The sequence below is a fragment of the Abramis brama genome (genome assembly GCF_963993115.1).
Source record: "Abramis brama genome assembly, chromosome: 5".
In the NCBI taxonomy this organism is placed as follows: domain Eukaryota; kingdom Metazoa; phylum Chordata; class Actinopteri; order Cypriniformes; family Leuciscidae; genus Abramis; species Abramis brama.
In genome coordinates, this window is record NC_139967.1 from 35,935,439 (window position 1) to 35,955,474 (window position 20,036).

Consider the following 20,036-nt stretch of genomic DNA (forward strand, 5'->3'; position numbering starts at 1 on the left):
TGATACCTGCCAGGGGCTCTTAGGACAGCAAGTTAAAGTGATAATTAACCTCTAACTGCAGCCAGAAAAACAAACAAACACACACACACACACACACACACACACACACACGTGAACCAAAACATGTATATTTAATGTTTAATTAATCTTCTGAAATTTAATACAGGTCCGATGATGACAGGGGCACACAGGAAGATGTTTTAGGTTGGGGGTGATGTGTGTTGTTGTTGTTTTTGTGGGAGGGGGGGGCACTCGTTTAAACAGCATACAAACCGGAACATTTGACTGCATTTTTGACATTATTGATACTGCTTGCAATCGTAATTCAACGGACAGGTCTATGTGACATAAATTAAGCCATTAAATAAAAGGGTTATTGAGAGGTTTACACTGTCATATACAATAAAAGAGCCTGAAGGGCAACAGGACATAAAAATGAACACACAAAAAAAATGGTCTACCTTAGACATCTTGCTTTCTATGTTTTTCAATTCAACATATAAATAACACTTTTTTTTAATAGCCCACTTCAAGTGTTTATCACAAATAAATGACTAAATACTCAAAATTAATAAATGTAAATTACCAGAATTTTCATTTTCAAAGACACATATTCACAATCACTTTCACAGACCTTTACCTTGACTGTTCCAAGCTGGTGGAAAGACCTGCCCAACTCAACCCGAGCTTTTCTCCAACATTTGACCCATTAATACTAACACTTACTATTCTATACATCTATATCATATATATATATATATATATATATATATATATATATAATAATAATAATAATAGACCAGCTATTTATAGGATCAACTTTCTGCATTGAGACAGACAGCATGAAAAAGTGCAGATTGCATTCAGTGACTTTCAGTGAGTTAAAGGCCAGGAAACAGACAGAAAACTGATGAAAAGAATGAGACCAGAAGCTGCAGAGAGAGGATGTAACAGTCGGAGAAAGAATGAAAAAGCGAGTGACCTTTTGCCGGAGCAGTTTACTGCGCACACGGCCCCACAGTTTGGCGCCGCTGTTGGTGTGTTTTTTGATGGCTGAAGGATCGTCCACACAGCAGTGCTGCTCCACGCGCTCACACACTGAGTTCAGATTACAGTCCGTAACCACGATCTCTGTCATCCTGACTTTGTTCCTCTCGCAGCCACGCACAGAGAAAGAGAGGGGGCGCTGACCCCCGGAACACCAGTACAATGATTCCCAAGGTAAAATCAAACTCTTCCCAAATTCTTCACAGCAAAAGGATAAAAAACACTTTTCTAAAAAAATAAACAATAAAATAAAACGCTTTTTTCCCTGTGCCTTTACTTGGAGATCACAATTTTCACTTCTTGTGTTAAGTGCCCTCTGAGGACAGAGTGATTAACAAAATGATTTAAAAAAATCAGCAGAAAAATGAACCCTGTGAAATAAAGGGCTCATTTCTGGAGGAAAGTAAACATTGCCATGTTTTTGCCTTTTCTCAAGCTTAATATTTGAACTATAGATCCTTCAGTGTATGTTAAAAGTAACGCTCTCCGGCATCTCTCTCCTGCTGCGCTCTCCTCAACATCTGATCCCCAGAAAACAGAGAGTGAGAGGAAGAAAGAGTGGGAGGAGAAAAGGAGAGAGGGAGGGAGGGAGGGAGAGAGGGAGTGGGTGAGCTGATTCTATCACAAAGCAGTTTTTAAGTCTCCAGATGCACGATGGAGGGAGAGGAAGCCAGAGCCATAAAGGAGTTACATTCTTTGTGTGCTGAGTTACCCCAGTATCATCAGAACATTTTATCCCAAATCAAAAGAAAGAACTTTTATTTAAAGAAATTATTTTTTGCATAAAGAAAAAGCCTATTTGTAGAATTATTTTTTATAACAAATAAGCACATCTCCCACAATCAGATCAGATAAATATACAAAATATTTTATTTCGAGTAAATGCACTTTAAATGTATGGTTTTCACAGAATTATCAAGCAGAACAACTGTTTTCAACACTGACAATAATAAGAAATGTTTCTTGAGCACCAAATATCATATTAGAATGATATCTAAAGGATCATGAGTAGTAATGGCTGCTGAAAATTCAGCTTTTGCCATCACAGTAGTAAAATAGAAAACAGTTATTTTAAATTGAAATAATATTTCACAATATTACTGTTTTTACTGTGTTTTTGATAAGCCTTGGTGAGCATAAGAAACTTCTTTCAAAAACAATTGAAATAATCTTACCAACCCCAAATTTTTGAATGGTAGAAAATAAATAAAAATCGAATTATTTATTTTATATTCATATTTCTACATAATTGTAACTTTTATACAGTATTTAAAGTGTTGATTTAATAAAAAATCATTGTATTAAATATTTTTTTACTGTAATACTTTATTTACAGTAATGAGAATCATCACTGAGAAAAAAAAAAAAGAGAATAAGATTGAAATTTTTTAAAATAAAAACTACACATAATTTGATGGAAAACATACTTACTTGTCTAGTCATAAAATAGTGTAAATAATGCAAAAAAAAAAATAATGCAAATATTTATTCTCAGATTTCTGTTTTGACTTTGGCATGAAATATGACCTGGACAGGTTTCCTCAAACTTGCCCAAAAACCCTGTCAGTGACTGTCATCTGAGACCTGATCTGAACCACCATATTCTCTAATTCATAAACACAAAGTTAAAGACAAAAATACTCTTGAAGTTTGTGTGTCAGTGAAGACAAACATATTTCATAATCTGACACTATTCTTACAGAGCACATTCTCTGCTTCTGTAATCTAAGCAGTGTGTGTCATTGGGAGCCTGGGGCGGCTGCGTCTTGTGGGTGTTGGTGCACAGTATATATGTTGGTTATGTAAGCAGGTGTGGGATTGTTCTACATCTTCTGTCCTCGTGCTTAGTCTCTGGAGCTGCACACATTGGTGTCTACCAGGTAATTTTTCTTCTCTTTCTTTCCATTTGTCCTCATACCAACTTTCCTCCATCCAAATCTTGCATAAGACCGGAAAAAAGTTCTTACTAGTTCTTTGTGAAAACCTCACAGGCACTGCAGGAACTGTGCCTGGTGTACGCAAAGATCAAAAGGGTGTACTTAAAGAAAAAAAGTGGTACTAGTGCTGCACCCCATGCACCTAAGCACATCCAGTTACCCAGAAGTCATCTGAACATACTTTTCAGGCCCCCATGGAATCAGCATCCACAAAACCCGGTGGCACAATTCAAACACAAAAATTGACAAACACAAAAAAGTTCCATGTATTTTTAGATTTTGGCTAATTTGAATTAAATCAGTGTAGAAACTGTTTAGCACAGAAAGTATACACACATTGGTGTCTACCAGGTAATTTTTCTTCTCTTTCTTTCCATTTGTCCTCATACCACCTTTCCTCCATCCATGGATCATGACATGAGCATACAGAAATGTGTTCATGCTAAAGCCTTACATTTTAGTATTATCTAATCTAACACAAGACAAAAGAGTGAATTAAAGGCAGATAGTGAGCAGTAAACATCTGTGTGTCCTTGGATATTGAATATCTTATATTTTTAGGTTTGGCATTTACCACATTTTATTGAGAGCAGCGCAGCAACAAAAAAGACAGGGAAAGGGAAATGACACACACCAAATTCAAACTTGAATTTCCCATTTGAGCACCACAACTCAATATGTCAGAGGTGTGTTAATCAGCCATGGACCTGACAAAAAACAGGTAACACTTAGAAATTTCATTAGAATTTGTATGTCTGACTTCAGATAAAGACCAATGTACAGCCTACTAAATAGCCTCCAATCTGAGGGCACGGCTTTGGCCTCAGGGATTCTTGGAAGAATATTTAATGGGCCGAAAGGAGACCAGAGGATTGAAACGGCTGCGACGTCAGTGATATAATTACCAATTAAGATGCATTGGCTGTTCTCGGCAGCTTGAGCTTTCCACCTCTCTTTCTCTCTGTCTCCAGAGGTTTGTGGCATGCAAGTACAATTTCACGAAGGTTTAGCGAAAATTAAAAGTTTTAAAAAAAAAATACATGAAAATTACAAAAATTATTGTTTTTTTAAATTTTCCCCTAATTATTTCTACTCCGTTTTTTTTTTATGGTAGAAAATGCAGTTACTCAGATATACTTAATTTTTTTGACTTACATTTTTACTCAGTTCATACGGTATATGTAACAGATTTCATTGTTTTAAAATTTACTCAATATTTTTAAATATAAAATAAAAAATCTGTAAATCACAGTAAAAGTTTTTAGAGTGCACCTTGAAGAGCAGAAATGTTTCCTCTATGGTACATCTCTTCTCCAGAAGCATCATGCCCCCTTAGAGCCAAGTGATTTTGAAAGAAACTTAAAAAAATAAAAAAATAAAAGTATTATAAAAATAATTATTTGCATGGTAACCTGAAATGACAAATTTGTCCGGTCCATTTGAGTCACAGCTTACCCATCTTTTGCTGTAAACTGAACATTTTGCCATCATCTACCTATTGTCAATTTTGAATTTTGACTAATTATCAAACTGCTCTTTTCCATAGAAATAAAAAATAGGGAAAATAATACAGCAGGGACCTATTAAAGTGATCAAAAGTGACAGATTTATGTTACAAAAGATTGCTACTTCACAAAAATGCTGAATCCTGCAAAAATAAAAAATATTAAGCAACTTTCCTTGGTCACCAAATTAACATATTAGGATGATTTTTGAAGCATCATTAAAGACTAGTTTAATGGCTACTTAAACTTCAGCTTTGCCATTACAGGAATAAATTACATTTAAAAAAAATATTAAAATAGAAAAACATTATTTTAAATTGTTATAATATTTCACAATATTACTTTTTTGATCAGATGAATACAGCCTTACAGGGATGGTTCGGAGTAAAATCAACCTAGGGTCCTTTGCACCATGACCTCGAGCCAAACACCCCCCAGAAGCCTTTTTCCCTTGGTTGAACATTATTAAAGTTAGAGCTTATTTAGAGAAATCAGCCGGATGGCTTAGTGCAGGCGCTAACGGATCCAAGGATATATCTCGTAAATTACCCCACTAATAATGCCCAGAATGGTACCAAACTTATAGAGTAGTACAAATAGGTTCTGTACTCATAAAACGAGGCATTGGAAATTTTGTAAGTACATCAGGAGTTTATTTAAATAACACTTGCCTGGTGGCTCATGCTACTGCTAACCCGGATGTCGATGTCACATATGGGGATTGGGAAAAGCATGTAAAAGTCCTGGCAGAAAGCGATGCATAAGGATGTAGTGTAACAACGAATTATAATTTTTTCCGAAGTGTTAACAACTTAGTGTTAACTAATAATTGTTGCAAAATGGTACTACTAACAAAATATTAGTGCATTCCTGGAACTGGGTGTCGTTACACTACAGCCTTATGCATCGCTTTCTGCCTGGACTTTTAAGTGCTTTTCCCAAACCCCTGAAGTGACTTCGACGTCCTGTTAAAAAAGGTGTCGGTTCAAGGTCGGTTCATGTTCACACATTAAACGAACCGTACCAGAGTTTGTTTGGAACCGGACCGAGACCACCTCTTCAGCCGGGTCTCAGTACGGTTGTTTGGTCCACACCCGAGTGCGATTGCTGTATTCACACCTGCCAAAAAAATCCGCACCAAGGAGGGAAACGAACTTGAGTTCGATTCAATCAAACCAAACAAGTCAGGTGTGAATACACCCTAAGTCCGGTATGCTCCTCAAAGAGATCTGATCTCATCATCATCATCATGTTCATCTGGGATTACATGAAGAAACAGAAAAAACTGAGACAGACTAAATCTAGAAGAACTGCAGCAACAACATTATGCTTGAAGAAACCTACCTGCAAATTACAGACAGACTCCTAATTACAGACAGACTCGATGATGGTGAGATCAGATCTCCATGTGGAGCATACCGGCTGTTGTTAGACTTGTGCATACAAAAATCTCACTGAATCATTTTAATTAATGGTAAAAGAAATGTTTGGAAATGTAAACTGATATTTCCTACTGACACACTATAAAAGTGTACTATAAATAACTGGCTTAATTTTTTGGAGGGGGAGAAAATACTAACGTGCTAATATATATATATATATATATATTTCATGTCTTATCTTACCTATAGTGAGCCAGGGCTGAAACTGGTGAACCCTCCAAAAAACAAAAATAGGTGCAGGATGCCCTTGTTCTTCTCTAGGAAAGTAGAGCAAAATAAATAAATAAATAAACTGAGTCGACTTTAGCATATAAAGGGGGTGGTAAGTGCTTCAGAAGGGTTCTCTCTTTCATCTTTTCAGAAACAAGTGACAGTGATGCTCATTAAACAGGTGAAGCTAAAGGCTGAAATAGGGAATTTAGATGAGGGAAGACACTCTATTTTCTTGCTTTGCTCTTTCTTCTCTGTCAGAGACTGGAAGCTTACAACAACAATGCATGAGGGAGGGGAACGGTTTTCATCTCACAGCCATTTTTCTTTCTTTTCTTTTCATGATTGTGATGACGTACTGCTCTATGTGGTTTTCCATTACACTGGTTGAGGGTGATTGGCTTCAGCATCCCACAACTCTATATAGGACAAGTGGCTTGGAGAATGGATGGATGAAGGTTGTCGCTGAGATAACCACAGGTGGATGTTCAGCAGTGGATAAAGCAAAGCTCACAATGACGTCAGTGTCTCATGACCTAAACTATTATAAGTGACAACGAATAAACTTAAACCAGAGGTACAATCATAACCTCAGTCAACAACATTGTCTCACTAGTTATTCATGGACTCAATGACGACATCTGCATGAGGCATTCTGACCAGAGCCACACACATAAAGACACAAAAAGGGTGGCCTGGTAACCATATGCTTATGTCTAAACCACATTCGTCCATTTTCAGATGCCACTTCACAGTAATCCCAAATATACTTATTTTACTTATCAATCAATCAATCAATCCATCAATCAATCAATCAATCCATCAATCAATCAATCAATACTATCTTTAGCTGGACAATAACTTTATTCTAGAGCTGCTGTAAAGCCAAAACAATCTCTGTTACTGTAATTTCCTATTATCACTGTAAAGCTGCTTTGAAACAATTCATATTGTTAAAAGCGCTATATAAATGAAGGTGACTTGACTTACTGTTTTCATAATCACAGAACAACTCTACGAGATAATAATGGTTGTATACAATGGTGCTTTACATGCATCCAAAAACATACTGTATAGCAATTACTAGACATACTGTAGTAGCAATTACAAGACATCAACAGTTGACATTATATTTAAAATGGTGTTTCTTTTTTTTTAAAGATGCTTAAACATGTCTCTTACAAAGAAATGCTCACCAAGGCTACACTTATTTGATCAAAAAGACTGTAAAATCAGTAATATTGTGAAATACAACATTATTACAATTTAAAATGCCTGCTTTCTTGTTTAATGCGTTTTAAAAATGTAATTTATTCCTGTAAATGTACATTTTAATTTTTCAGTCTTCAGTGCTACATGATCCTTCACAAACCATTCTAATATGCTGATTTGGAGCTCAAGGAACATTTGACTTAAAATTTAAATAGTAGTATATTTAAGTCTTCACCCTTTAAAACAACGTAACATTGCAAATATTCCTGAAACATTCACATATATTATCATGTGTTTTCCATGTTTAACAATAAAATACTTTTTATTAAGCAGGCTTTTGTGCTATTATTTTTGTGGGATGATATGAATATTTTGGTTAGGTGCCATCCGTATGCCACTGGAATAAGAATAAACAAAGACAGCAGAAAACATGACAGGTAGAACTGCACAGATGTGTGTAATTTGTTGCATTTCAAAGTTGCAGGAAGCATTTGTAATAGTTAAGCGCAACCTCCTCTCTTTAAAACTAGTTCTGAATGATAAGAAAACAAAATGCATGGTCTTTTCTAGGAAACATAAGTGTGAATCTTCTCCACCATCTCTTTACACTCTGCAGGGTAAAGCTATAGAATTGGTCTCCTTCTACAGATACCTAGGCTTTATGTTGGAGGAGGACTTATCATTCAAGTTACATGTTAAACAATTGCTATCTAAGTTAGGGTTACAGCTGGGGTTTTATTTTCGGATAGTGCCTGTTTTTCACAGTCAGCCAAGAGAATGTTGGTGGAAGCTACCTTCTTACCTGTCTTAGATTATGGAGATGTTTTTTACAGAAATACCACTAAGGCTCTTTTACAATCATTAGACTCTGTTTATCACTCTGCTCTAAGATTTATAACTCGTACAAATTATTATACTCATCACTGTGCACTGTATGAAACGGTTGGTTGGCCTTCACTTCACTTAAGAAGGTACAAGCATTGGCTTATACTTGTGTACAAGGCCATAGTTGGCCAGCTTCCTCTGTATATGATTAGTCTATTAACTGTCAATAGTCAAGGGTATAATCTGCGTTCAAGTAGATATATTCTTTTAAATGTTCCCTTAATGGAGACAGAGTTTGGAAAAACTGCTTTTATTTATAGTGCACCAACTGCTTGGAATGAGATTCAAAGATCATTGAAACTTACTGTATTTATTTCAATCAATGAGTTTAAGTTATATCTCAACCAAACAAACGGTCTGCACCTGTTCTTAACTTTTAATTTTGTTTTATTGTTGTGTGTGTGAGTGTGTATGTGTGTGGTTGTGAGTGTGTGTGTGTGAGTGTGTTAGTGTATGTGTGTGTTGTGACTATTGTTTTATGTACTTAATTTTACTTTGTCTGTTTTTATTATGTTTACTGTGTGCTGCTACCTTGGCCAGGGCTCACTTGTAAATGAGATATCTATCTCAATGTGATTTTCTTCCCTGGTTAAATAAAGGTATAATAAATAAATAAAAAAATAATAATGGTGGTGATGTGGAAAGATGAGGATGGGGCTGGTTAAGGGGTGTGAGGTGTGTGAGGATGTACTGGATGCTGTATAAGCTAATCGTCACACAGAAAATAAGAATTACCATTTGGGGCACTACAATAAAGGTAATACCATTGTATCCTTTAAAATAGCCTAAAGCATTCTAAGCAAAATACCATAAATTAATACAGCGATTACTCATTACTTTGGTATACATCAAATACAAAAATATCATCATATAATAATCATCACTGTATCATAGTTAAGTGTATTTTCCATCAGATGCAACACAAAAGTCATTGGGACATGGATCTGCTACTGCACAGAAACACTGTGTCTGAATCACAAAGATGCGGAATGGATGGAGAGGGGGAGGAGGAACCAAGGACAGAGAGCAGGATAGGGGTTCCGGCCTTTCATGTGAGGAGCTGAGGGTTGGGTTTGTGAGGTGTGTCCTGAGGGAATGAGGGGGGCTCTAAGTGCATTAGCAGACCCTGTTTTCATGTGCGGAGTGCAGAGCTCGTTCTACATCAAACAAACTCTAATGATGGTTTTTAAAGGGGACATCGGATGAAATTTTCACTTTTTAAAAAAGCTTTTTTTTGCATTTAGTTAGGTATCTGATTTGTCTGCCAGCTCAGGAAAGCTGGAAAGAAAACACGTAGCCAGTTTGTTGTGGGCTGTTGAGTCTGAAACTGTGTCATCTAGCAAGCTGTTTCAATTTGCAGCCGGTTTCTACGTACTGTAGGTAGCTAGCTATTTGAATAAGACCACCCACGACTGCTGACGGATTCTGCCGCATAGACCCCATAGATTAGCATAGACGCCGCCCTGAGTGAGTTGTACACTGTCCACCATTTTCTCCAGGCTGGAGCAGTGACAAGAATGTCTCGTAAGCAACTCAGGTGTTTTGTTGTTTGATGTAAGAGTGAGCATAACAGTCTTCATATACTCCCGACATCAGAGGCGCAGAAGACGTTTTATTTGTGATTAGTTTTATTTAAGTTTATGTCTACGCAAATACTTTTACACCAGACTGCTTTATGAATGAGGGTCAATGCAAAGTGACAATACAAAACAGGTTTTGCTAAAAAGTTGGTACTCAAGGATGGATCAGTACCAACTGTTCGTGATCCAGCTTAAAGTTTCTGGAGCGATACTGGTTACAGCAGTAATGAAAGGGAGAGCACGCAGTTTATTACAGTTTATCAGAGTTGTTTTATGGATATAAAGTTTACCAGTTTATTTATCTTTTGTGTGAAGTACAATAAACTTCATAAAACTCATCAGTAAAGTTTTGGCCATCATTCGGACGGGGTCCGCTACAACAGGCTTGTACTAATAGTGGATTAAAGAAAGATGACAACATAGTTTATAACTGTAATTAAACTAAACTATACCTGTTATATACAGTCGTACTCAGAATTAATCATACCCCTGGTAAATATGATCAAAAATGGCTGTAAAAAATAAATCTGCATCATTTATCCTTTTGATCTTTCATTCAAAAAATTGGCAAAATTCCTAACCTTTCATTTAAGTAAAAGAATTGAAAGTGGGGGGGGAAATCACATTATAAAATAAATGTTTTTCGCCAAAACACGTTGGCCACAACAATTATTCATACCCTTTTATTAAATACCTTTTTGCAATCTCCTTTTGCCAAGATAACTGCTCTGAGTCTTCTTCTATAATGCCTGATGAGTTTAGAGAACACCTGACAAGAGATCAGAGATCATGCTATTTTAAGGGCGCATGCTTGGCCATAATCAATGTAGCGTGTGCACAACGCGCATACACTTTGATTCTCTCATCTACACAGAAGCAGCCGTTTTCATTTTTGCAAATCATACATTATTACGATAGATAGATAGATAGATAGATAGATAGATAGATAGATAGATAGATAGACAATTTATTATAAAAGCATACATCTAGCTTACACATCTTTATGTATTATCATACGCCTGTTTATCCAAATTATCATACGCCTGTTTAACCGAAGTTAATTTGGGTGGGTTTCTCCATTTCAATGTAACTTCTCTCTTTTACGGCCGTGACGAGAGCGTTGCTCTCCTTGGCTGTGAACCGTTCCTGGCGCGCGCCTGGCAAATCCGCCGTTACAATAGCAATGGAAAAAGCGCGTCTGCTCTTAAAGGGAATGTGAGATGACGCTCTGATTGGTTTATTTCACGTTACGCCCAAACCACACCTATGAATAATGAAGCTACTTCAGACCAACCCATTTTAGATTTGCGCCTGGCGCAAGAGTCATTTATCCCGCCGGGAAAATAGCAACAGTGCCCAAGACCCGCCCAACAAAGTCACTTGCGCTTTGCGCTTGACACTTGCGTTTCAGATCGTTAAAATAGGGCCCAGAGTGTTTTTGCTCACCCCCCAAAAAGTGGCAATTTTAACATGCTATAAAATATTATCTGTGTGTTTTGAGCTAAAACTTCACATACACACTCTGGAGACTTATTTTACATCTTGTAAAAGGGGCATCCGATGTCCCATTTAAGAACAAAAGCAGCCCCACAGTTATCATTCATTAACTCTTTCTGCATATATGTGTGTGTGTGTGTGCGCAGCACCTGAGGGGCAGAAAAAGTATTAAGAGCACCATGACAGATCTCTAGATGATGCCAGGTTGCCACGGTAACTGTTTGCGCTACTATAACCATTTTATCCAAATACATTTTCAGAACAGCCGTACTCTGACGTGCTGCAAGTGGAAAATTTTTATTTAATAACAGCTCTGATGCAAACACCATCAGATATGCAGCAATCATTTTAGAGACTAACAATGACCTTAATAACAACAACACAAAATGTACACTCTCCACATCTGAAGACACACAAAAGCAGTTTTCACATTCTTTGAAATGTCACTGTAGTGTCTTGTGTGTGTGTGAGAGTGTGTTTTCGCTGAACTCGACAGATTGTCCCAGTTTTATCTCATTTGAACGTCATGTGGATGATATTGTATCATCTGATATTCCACAGCAATGATTAAGAATCCTAATGGGGATTCTCTGTGATTTCTTCTCATAAAGAAATATCTGGGTCATACTTAAGCGCAAAATCAAATGAAATAATAAATAAAAAAGAATAATTAAAAAAATAATACAAAGAATAAATAATAAAAACAGAAAAAAAGAAATTATATTTTTTTTAATTAAGAAAATGAGGCATATTTTAGGAGATATTTTAGCATGAATTAAAATGTACAAATGTATAAATATAAGATCTTTTGTTCACATAACAGCACTGACAATATGATGAATATGTGTAATATTAATAGCAGAGACAAAATCCACACTCATATCATACAATAGCATATAAAAATTGTTTTATAACATAAAAAAATAATAAAAAAGGTAAGGTATTTAGAGGAAATTCATGCACTCTAAAAAAGTCTGTAAAAAAAGGGCCTAATGTACTGTTATTATGATTCTTTTACGAGAGTACTCTCGTGTTGCGTAAGCTAGCTTACGCTACGGGAAAATCCCTTTTCTTGAGAATACTGAAGCCAAAAAATTATCCTAATTTTGTATTAATTTAAAACGCATTTGCTGCACAGAGCAGACCTAGGCGAGGCAGCTTGCGCGCCTATTGGTCACTCTGCGGCAACTGCAGCAACCTATCGAGAGGCTGCTCGTGACGGAAGCACCAATGAGGCCGCCAGAATGGGCTCCATTCCGGACCCCGCCCCTTCGCTGCAAGAGTCCAGTGGCCAGCATCGACTCTGAGCTTCTCTGCCTCCTTACCAAGGCCGCGGAGGACCTCGGCCTCGATTGGTCGCTGCCCGAAGAGCCCATGCCCAACAGGCTTGACAGCTGTTTCCTCTCCGGACGCCGCCCGACATCTCACTCGAGACTCGCTCCTTTCCTGCCCGAGCTGCACGAGGAGCTGTCTAAGTGTTGGAAGGTGCCATTTTCAGCGAGGCTGCGTGCATCTGTCTCTTCGACGCTCTCGACTGTCGACGGCGCGAAAGACAAGGGCTACCAGTCCATTCCTCCCGTCAAGGAAGCGGTAGCCACGCACTTCTGCCCGCCACCCGCTTTGCCTTCCAAAGCCTGCCGGACTACTTCGGCCCTCATTGGTTGCGCTTATGCCGCCGTCGGTCAGGCCGCTTCAGCACTTCATTCCATGGCCGTGCTTCAAGTTTATCAAGCCAACCTTCTCCGCTCTATGGATGAGGCGGGCCCGGATCCTCAGAACTTTACGGATCTTAGAAGCGCCACGGACTTAGCTCTACGAGCCACCAAGTGCACTGCACAGGCCATTGGAAGAAGCATGGCGTCTCTCACCGTCAACGAGAGACACTTGTGGCTCACTCTGTCCGACATGAAAGACACTGACAGAGCCACCTTCCTAGATGCGCCTGAGTCTCCTACGGGTCTCAGAAAGAGCATTATGTCTGTTGGTCCGGCTCACGCCGAAAGTGTTATAAATGTAGGAACTGTGCCCACTTCCCAGTGCTCACCCCTACACATAAGCACGGCCCGTTCAGTGACACTCACTCATACAGGGCCCACATCAATAAAATCGGCTCAGGCCGTATGTGTTTCAAACGTAGGAAATGTGCCCACTTCCCAGTGCTCACCCCTACTCATAAACACTGCCCGTTCAGTGATACACACTCACTCAGGGCTCCCGCCGAACACCAATTGTGTTCTAAGTGTAAGAAGTGTGCCCGCTTCTCAGCGCTCATGCTTACTAATAAACGCTGCACGCCCTGTGTCACATACACATATAGGGCTCCCTTCAATGAAACACTCCCCGGTCCCTGTGACAAGAGTGTTATGTGTGAATCAGCCGGCCACTATTCTCAGCGCGCCGCCCCACTTAAGCGCTGTAAGCACAATGTATCAACCCGATCGTGTTTCTGGGTCCCTGACACACAGCGACCAGAGCCCAGATACCATTCTACCCCTGGCCACACGTGCAGAAACATGGGAAAGGATCCCGGACGTGTCAGAATGGGTGTTGAACATTGTAAAGCGAGGCTATTCGCTGCAGTTCGCTTGCAGACCCTGAGCCAGGGTCGAAACTACGGTGAAAGGCGAAGTAGCCCACCTACTTCGCGCCGAGATAGAGATAGCGAAACTGCTGAAAAAAGGAGCCATAGAAACTGTCCCTCTGGCACAGAGCGAGTCGGGCTTCTACAGCCGGTACTTCCTAGTACCCAAAAAGGATGGCAGTCTCAGACCCATCCTAGATCTCAGGCGTTTGAATGCAGCCCTGATGAAGAGGCCGTTCAAAATGCTCACGACCAGACAAATCCTCGCACAAATTCGCCCGAGGGACTGGTTTATTTCAGTAGATCTGAAAGATGCTTATTTTCAGATACAAATAGCGCCCCGTCACAGGCCTTGGTCTGAAAAAAAAAATGTGTGTGTCATGTGAGATTTCCATGGGTTGTTCAATATCTATTCAATCATGCATTAATCACCAGCTATTTTATTATTATATTATTGAAGTATTTTTTCATATATGAATTAGCTTTTAGCTATTTGAATTTAGTTTTTAAATATAAAAATAACTAAGTTTTAGTTTTTAATTTTATAATTTTTATTGTTTTGTTCTTTTTAGATTTAATTTATTCAGTTTTAGTTTAAAGGGATGTACATGCGCGAGAGATCATTTCCGGTGCTTTCCGCCGCTTGCGCAGACCGAAGCGCCCGCGCCCTCAGATCACTTGGACGTGGCTGTGTACAAGAGGTAAAAACGATATAAATACTGTTCGTTTTCTCACACAAACCGCTCGTTTCGTGTCTTAGGCCATCAATGTGTACTTACATTTACGAGTCATTAAATCATGTTTAATTTGGACTTCTCTGTGCATGCTCTTTGAGATAGTGACCATAGACCTGCATTATATGACTGACAGACAAGAACGGTTTGACCTAAAAATATCAAAATTGAAACTACTGCGGAAACAAAGACACCTACATCTTGGATGCCCTTGAGGTAAGCTAAAACATACCAAAATTTAATTTCAAAGTGAACTATCCCTTTAAGTAATTTTAACGTATTTAATTTCAGTTGGTTGCCAAGGCAAGATTTCAAGTTTTTCATCTAATATTTGTATTTTATTTTAGCATTTTCAATTAACAATCTAGTTTAACAGTACCAAGCCTCGTAGACCCCCATTGACAGACTCTCACCCAGTCAGTGTGTCTAACTCACTTTGATACATAAGGTAGGTCGGGGGAAGATGACCCTCTGGGCAAGTTTATCCAGGGGGTGGGGTGTGGGCTTCTTACCCCAGGAAGGGCGCCGTCTTACCCCTTTTTTTATATGTGACATTTTGTGCTATAACAACTAAAGTGGCAAATGTTTCTATAATTTCCTATAGTAACACACTGGCTGATGCATCTTCATTCACCATATGCTAAACCTATCTAAATATGTTACAGTTTAAAAGTAAATCCACATTGTTCTTCAGGGGGCATCTTCTCCCATCCTTCCCTATGTCTAGAGTAATGAAAGGAGAAAACTCTCACATTCTCTTTCTCTCAGAGTAAATCCAATAACCCTCAAGATGAGGCAGGAAGAGGTAAACCTCTTGCCAAAGGGATGGAGGTATGAACAGAAATAAAGAACCCATGAGCATGCGTTTGGTACAGTAAGTATACGAGGAGATGTGAGCTTACAGCTGATCTCGGATCAGTTGAACTCTACTATACAGATCACTGTACACAGCAGGGGTTCATGTCACATCATGTCATGTCGGGCACCTCTCAGATGGTCTCAGGGTATGTGTGCTGGTTCTGACATGCTTTACATTGACTGTGAGGTGACTCGAGTGTGTGTAAGAGTGGACGTTAATGTGACAGGTGCGTGTGTGTGTGTGCGCTGACCTATTTCAAGACAGATGGAGACAGTAAACAGAGTTCAGAGGTTTTTCAGAAATTAATAATTCAGTCTCACTCCAAAGAACAGGCACATGAACTGCCTGCCACTGAGAGAAAGAGAAGCAGAGAATTAAAGGCTCTGTACCAAAATCTAGTGAGGTCCCCTTATTTTTAAAATAAGATAATATATATATATATATATATATCACAAACAAAACAAAACAAAACAAAACAACTTGAATTGCTCTGTTAAGTTAGCTTGAACTCTCCTGCCATCTAGCTTTAAAATGAATCACAAATATCCGCTGGGTCACCATAAATGACAAAATTACTTCCTTGTGAAAGTAGAGTATTTTCTTAGCGATATTTATTAAAATTAATAAATGGATGATGCATTATTGGGACAATAAAGCCTACACCCTACCCCTAGACCTAACCTAACAGTTTATTATTAAACAAACATATGCAATATATTACAAAATACAATTCCGATTATAATATGAGCAAACCGTAAAAAAAGAACTAAACTAAACTCAATTGATGCTCTGTATCTGCATGAACTCAAATCTCGTGGCAGGTTTAATTTTGTCCAAGAAGTTGAACCCATGCTCTGCTGTCACACTGGTGTGCACTCGCCACCAACTGGACAGGGGTGGGAATTATAGTTACAAGTTACAATAGATCACGAAGTGTTATCTGTCAAAACAACGGATGGCTTTCAGATTTTTCTGTCACTGCTAAAAAACTCAATGACGTAAAATATTCAGTAAATGCGACCTCTGGTCTAAGATGGCAGCTCACTAGAATTTGAAGCAGAGCAGCAGACAGAGGGATACAGACAGAGAGCAAGCATTATCTGTGATCACAGTGAGCAAACACAACCATTAGCATGTGAAAGCTCATCTAAACACAATCAATATGAAGCCTGAAAACCCAAGCCATACATTCACATAATGAGCTTCTCCACGGAGCCGCACATGGCACTAACATCATTACAGAAGTGCTGAGGAGAGAGAACCATCCTCAGGCACACAGCACACATATAACATTGTTATACACATTCTGCGTGTTTATCTATCTCTCTCATATAAACACACTTCATGGTGTTGAATGATTACACTGAGGAGAGATTTCAATCACGGCGGCTAGTGCTATTTGAGGTAAAGTACATAGATAATAATGTGCAGAACAATGTGCAGATTAGTTTAATGATGCCACTCACGCATCATGAGATGCAACATTTAGACAGACAGAGTAATTCCACCTTCACCCTCATGAGAAAGACACAGACAACGGTGATTTAGAAAGACCCGATCTGTCCCGCACTTTAATAATAACAGACATGAATGTTGAAACGGGATGTCTGCAGGTGATATCTATATATGAAACTGTGGGTTGGGGTTTGTACGGAGGCTGACATATGCTCTGTCTGAAACAAACTGATGTGCAGAGAGAAATAAAGAAAAAAGGGACGGGAAAAGAGAAGACTAAAGTATGAAAAATATACTGTGCTTCTGTGTCTACACAGTGGGTGTGCAGTGGGCAACAATACCTCCTTGTGAATATGTGTGATTACCAGCCACTTACTTTCAATCTCTGTTAAGCAGCACTTCGTTTAAATACTACAGCACATGCTCCACTTTTCAGCTCAAGTTTCATGTCTTTATACAGGAGAGCTAGAACACACATACACATATACACCTACAGATATCTTCTTTAGTTGTTGTGCAGCAGCACTAATGCACTTGAATGCAGCATGATGTCTATATAAGACATCACCGCAAAAAGCGAAATCCGAAAAAACCATAGACAGCTAAGACAATTATAATTGCTCAGTACAATTATATCTGGAAACTTTGAGTGTTACTGCATTAGTGAGTCTTCAACAAAGGGTCTGCCAATTATTGTTTGCCTTTAAACAAATTTTTGTGTAGAAATTAAAGTACAAAATGAGGTTAACAAAAAGTTAAAACATTAAGAAAAATTAAATAAATAAATACATAATTAAAATAAATTAATTAAAACATTTTCGACTGTGTGCATCAATAATGATGATTAGATTAATGGCCTAAAATATAATATACATATACGCAAGGATCAGGATTAAAATGCACATTCAAACATTACATTTTCCCTGTTGTGTTTCTCTACCACAATAGGGTCCTTGGCCTGAAAAATGTTAAAGGCACATGCATTAAAATTAGAGGAAGTGTGATCAAGTAGGATTTTCAAATAGTAAAAATCCTAGAAGTAGGAAGGCTTTTCAAATTTTTCAATACTGAGAAAAAAATAAGGATGTTTTCAAAGATGTGAAAACATAATATTATCTATATAATCCCTACAATCTTCATTTAAAGAAAGAGCTGCAATAATAATGCAGGGCATCCAACTTAACACAAAGGATGCTGACAATACAAACACTAGAAGAGTTGCAGAAGAAACTAGATTTTTACATTTTAGTGTTTAACTGTGCAAAACTCACAGCCATGATGCTATTGTTTGTTCTAGATAGCTGACAAGGGCATCAGTATCTAAGGTTTTTGGAGCAATTTTAGTGTATTAATTCAGAAGGAAAGAAAATAAGTTCAGTCTAACCCAGTCAGGATCAGGCTTACTAAAGCAGTTAACTCCTGAAAGAGGTCATGCTAAAATCAAGCCCAGCTAACCTGGAAAAGTAGCCACAGGATCAGAAATAACTCCTGTCTTTGTTGGGTTGGCAATGGGAATTTGAATGACAGTGTGTGTAGACTATATACCAGTGGTTCACATTTTAATTTAAAGGTAACATATTATGCCCCTTTTCACAAGATGTAATATAAATCTATGGTGTCCCCAGAATGTGTCTGTGAAATTTCAGCTCAAAATACCCCCCAGATCATTTATTATAGCTTGTCAAATGTTCCCCTATTGTGAGCAAAAACATGCCCCTTTTTGTGTGTCCCTTTAAATGCAAATGAGCTGCTGCTCGTTTTCCCCGTTCAGAAGACGGACGATTCTTTACACGAGCTTCAGATACTCGGAAGTAACAAAACAGGAATCTCACACATCATCAAAATCATCACACATGCAGCTTTACAGAGAGACTCAGGAAGAGGTTGCAACTTTTAGACGCACCTGGACCGTTCTGAATGGTTAGTGGATACATTTATGCAGTTGTAGTGGAGTTACATTGATTCATCTCATCCACTTGCATGTACCGTCATGTTTAACTTTTACACAAGTTGACACAGTTCCCTGAGGTCTTTATTAGACATCTGTGACATGTTTTGGTCAAATAGTGTTCTATGCTCGTCAGTTCAGCCAACGACAGAACAGTTTGCATTCTTTGCTCAAACTTTTGCCATTGAGTTAGAACTGGTTACACTGTTGTCGCTTGCAAAAACCAAATGGCGGCGCCTTGGGTGGAAACGTGCAAATTAAGGGGAGGTGATATTATAATAAGATCCCCTTCTTACATCAGAAGGGGAGCGAAATCTGATCGGCTTATTCTTTGACATGCTTGCAGAGAAAGGCTTACTAAAACAGTTACTGGGTTGTCAACTTTTCACATTTTCTGGGTTGGTAGATGCACCGGGGACCCGATGACAGCACTTAAACGAAAAAAGTCAGATTTTCTATCAGATATGTCCCCTTTAAATTAGAGCTAGATTGTTTTAATATTAATAATTTCATAATTCAATAATTTAAATTATTTTAAGTCATCCTGCGGCCCCGTTGAAAGTTTGCTGGGGCCCGTTAATGGGCCCCTGCCCCCTTGTTGAAAACCACTCTTATATACAGTACCACTCGAAAACAGGGTTTCAAGGGTTCTGAAGTAAAATACAGGGAACTATAAATTATTTTTTACAGCCATAAGTAATACGAACAATTACTTCTCACTTTACAATAAAACATCTGTAGAGATGATCAAGTTTAGCTTCAATTTCAAGCTGAGTACATCGACATTCAAAATAAGTCTAATAAGATAAGCAGTGTGAATGGAATGTGTGCCGAGATGACCTCGATTGTGTCATGGGGTTCCACAGAAATGAGATATGTCCATAACATTGAGGTCACACAGTTAGAATGCAAGAATGATCTGAAAATCTGTAAAAAAAAATAATATAAAAAATAATAATAATAATAATAAAAAATAAAAAAATATCTGTAAAATACAGGAAAAACCTGTATAGTTGGCTGGTTTTGGGTCCATCAAACAATTTTTAGCAATATATGGATGCTAAGCACAGCACTACAATAGAATGACTGATAAATATATATTTTTGAATGGACTAAGACTACATCTACATTAATCCGGATACAT

General features: G+C 38.2%; 1 protein-coding gene across 4 annotated transcripts in view; it reads right to left on the reverse strand.

Moving 5' to 3' along the window:
- The window catches only part of abr (ABR activator of RhoGEF and GTPase), a 296,797-nt gene that overhangs the window by 22,882 nt on the left and 253,879 nt on the right, over positions 1–20,036 (reverse strand). Inside the window, exon 1 of one of the 4 annotated variants that reach the window (XM_084113288.1) lies at positions 983–1,570. The exons of the other annotated variants lie outside the window; for them this stretch is intronic. Coding sequence (XP_083969414.1) covers positions 983–1,138 — 156 coding nt within the window. The 5' untranslated portion in view covers positions 1,139–1,570. Of the gene's footprint in view, positions 1–982; positions 1,571–20,036 lie in introns of those variants that run through there. 4 annotated transcript variants of the gene reach the window in all.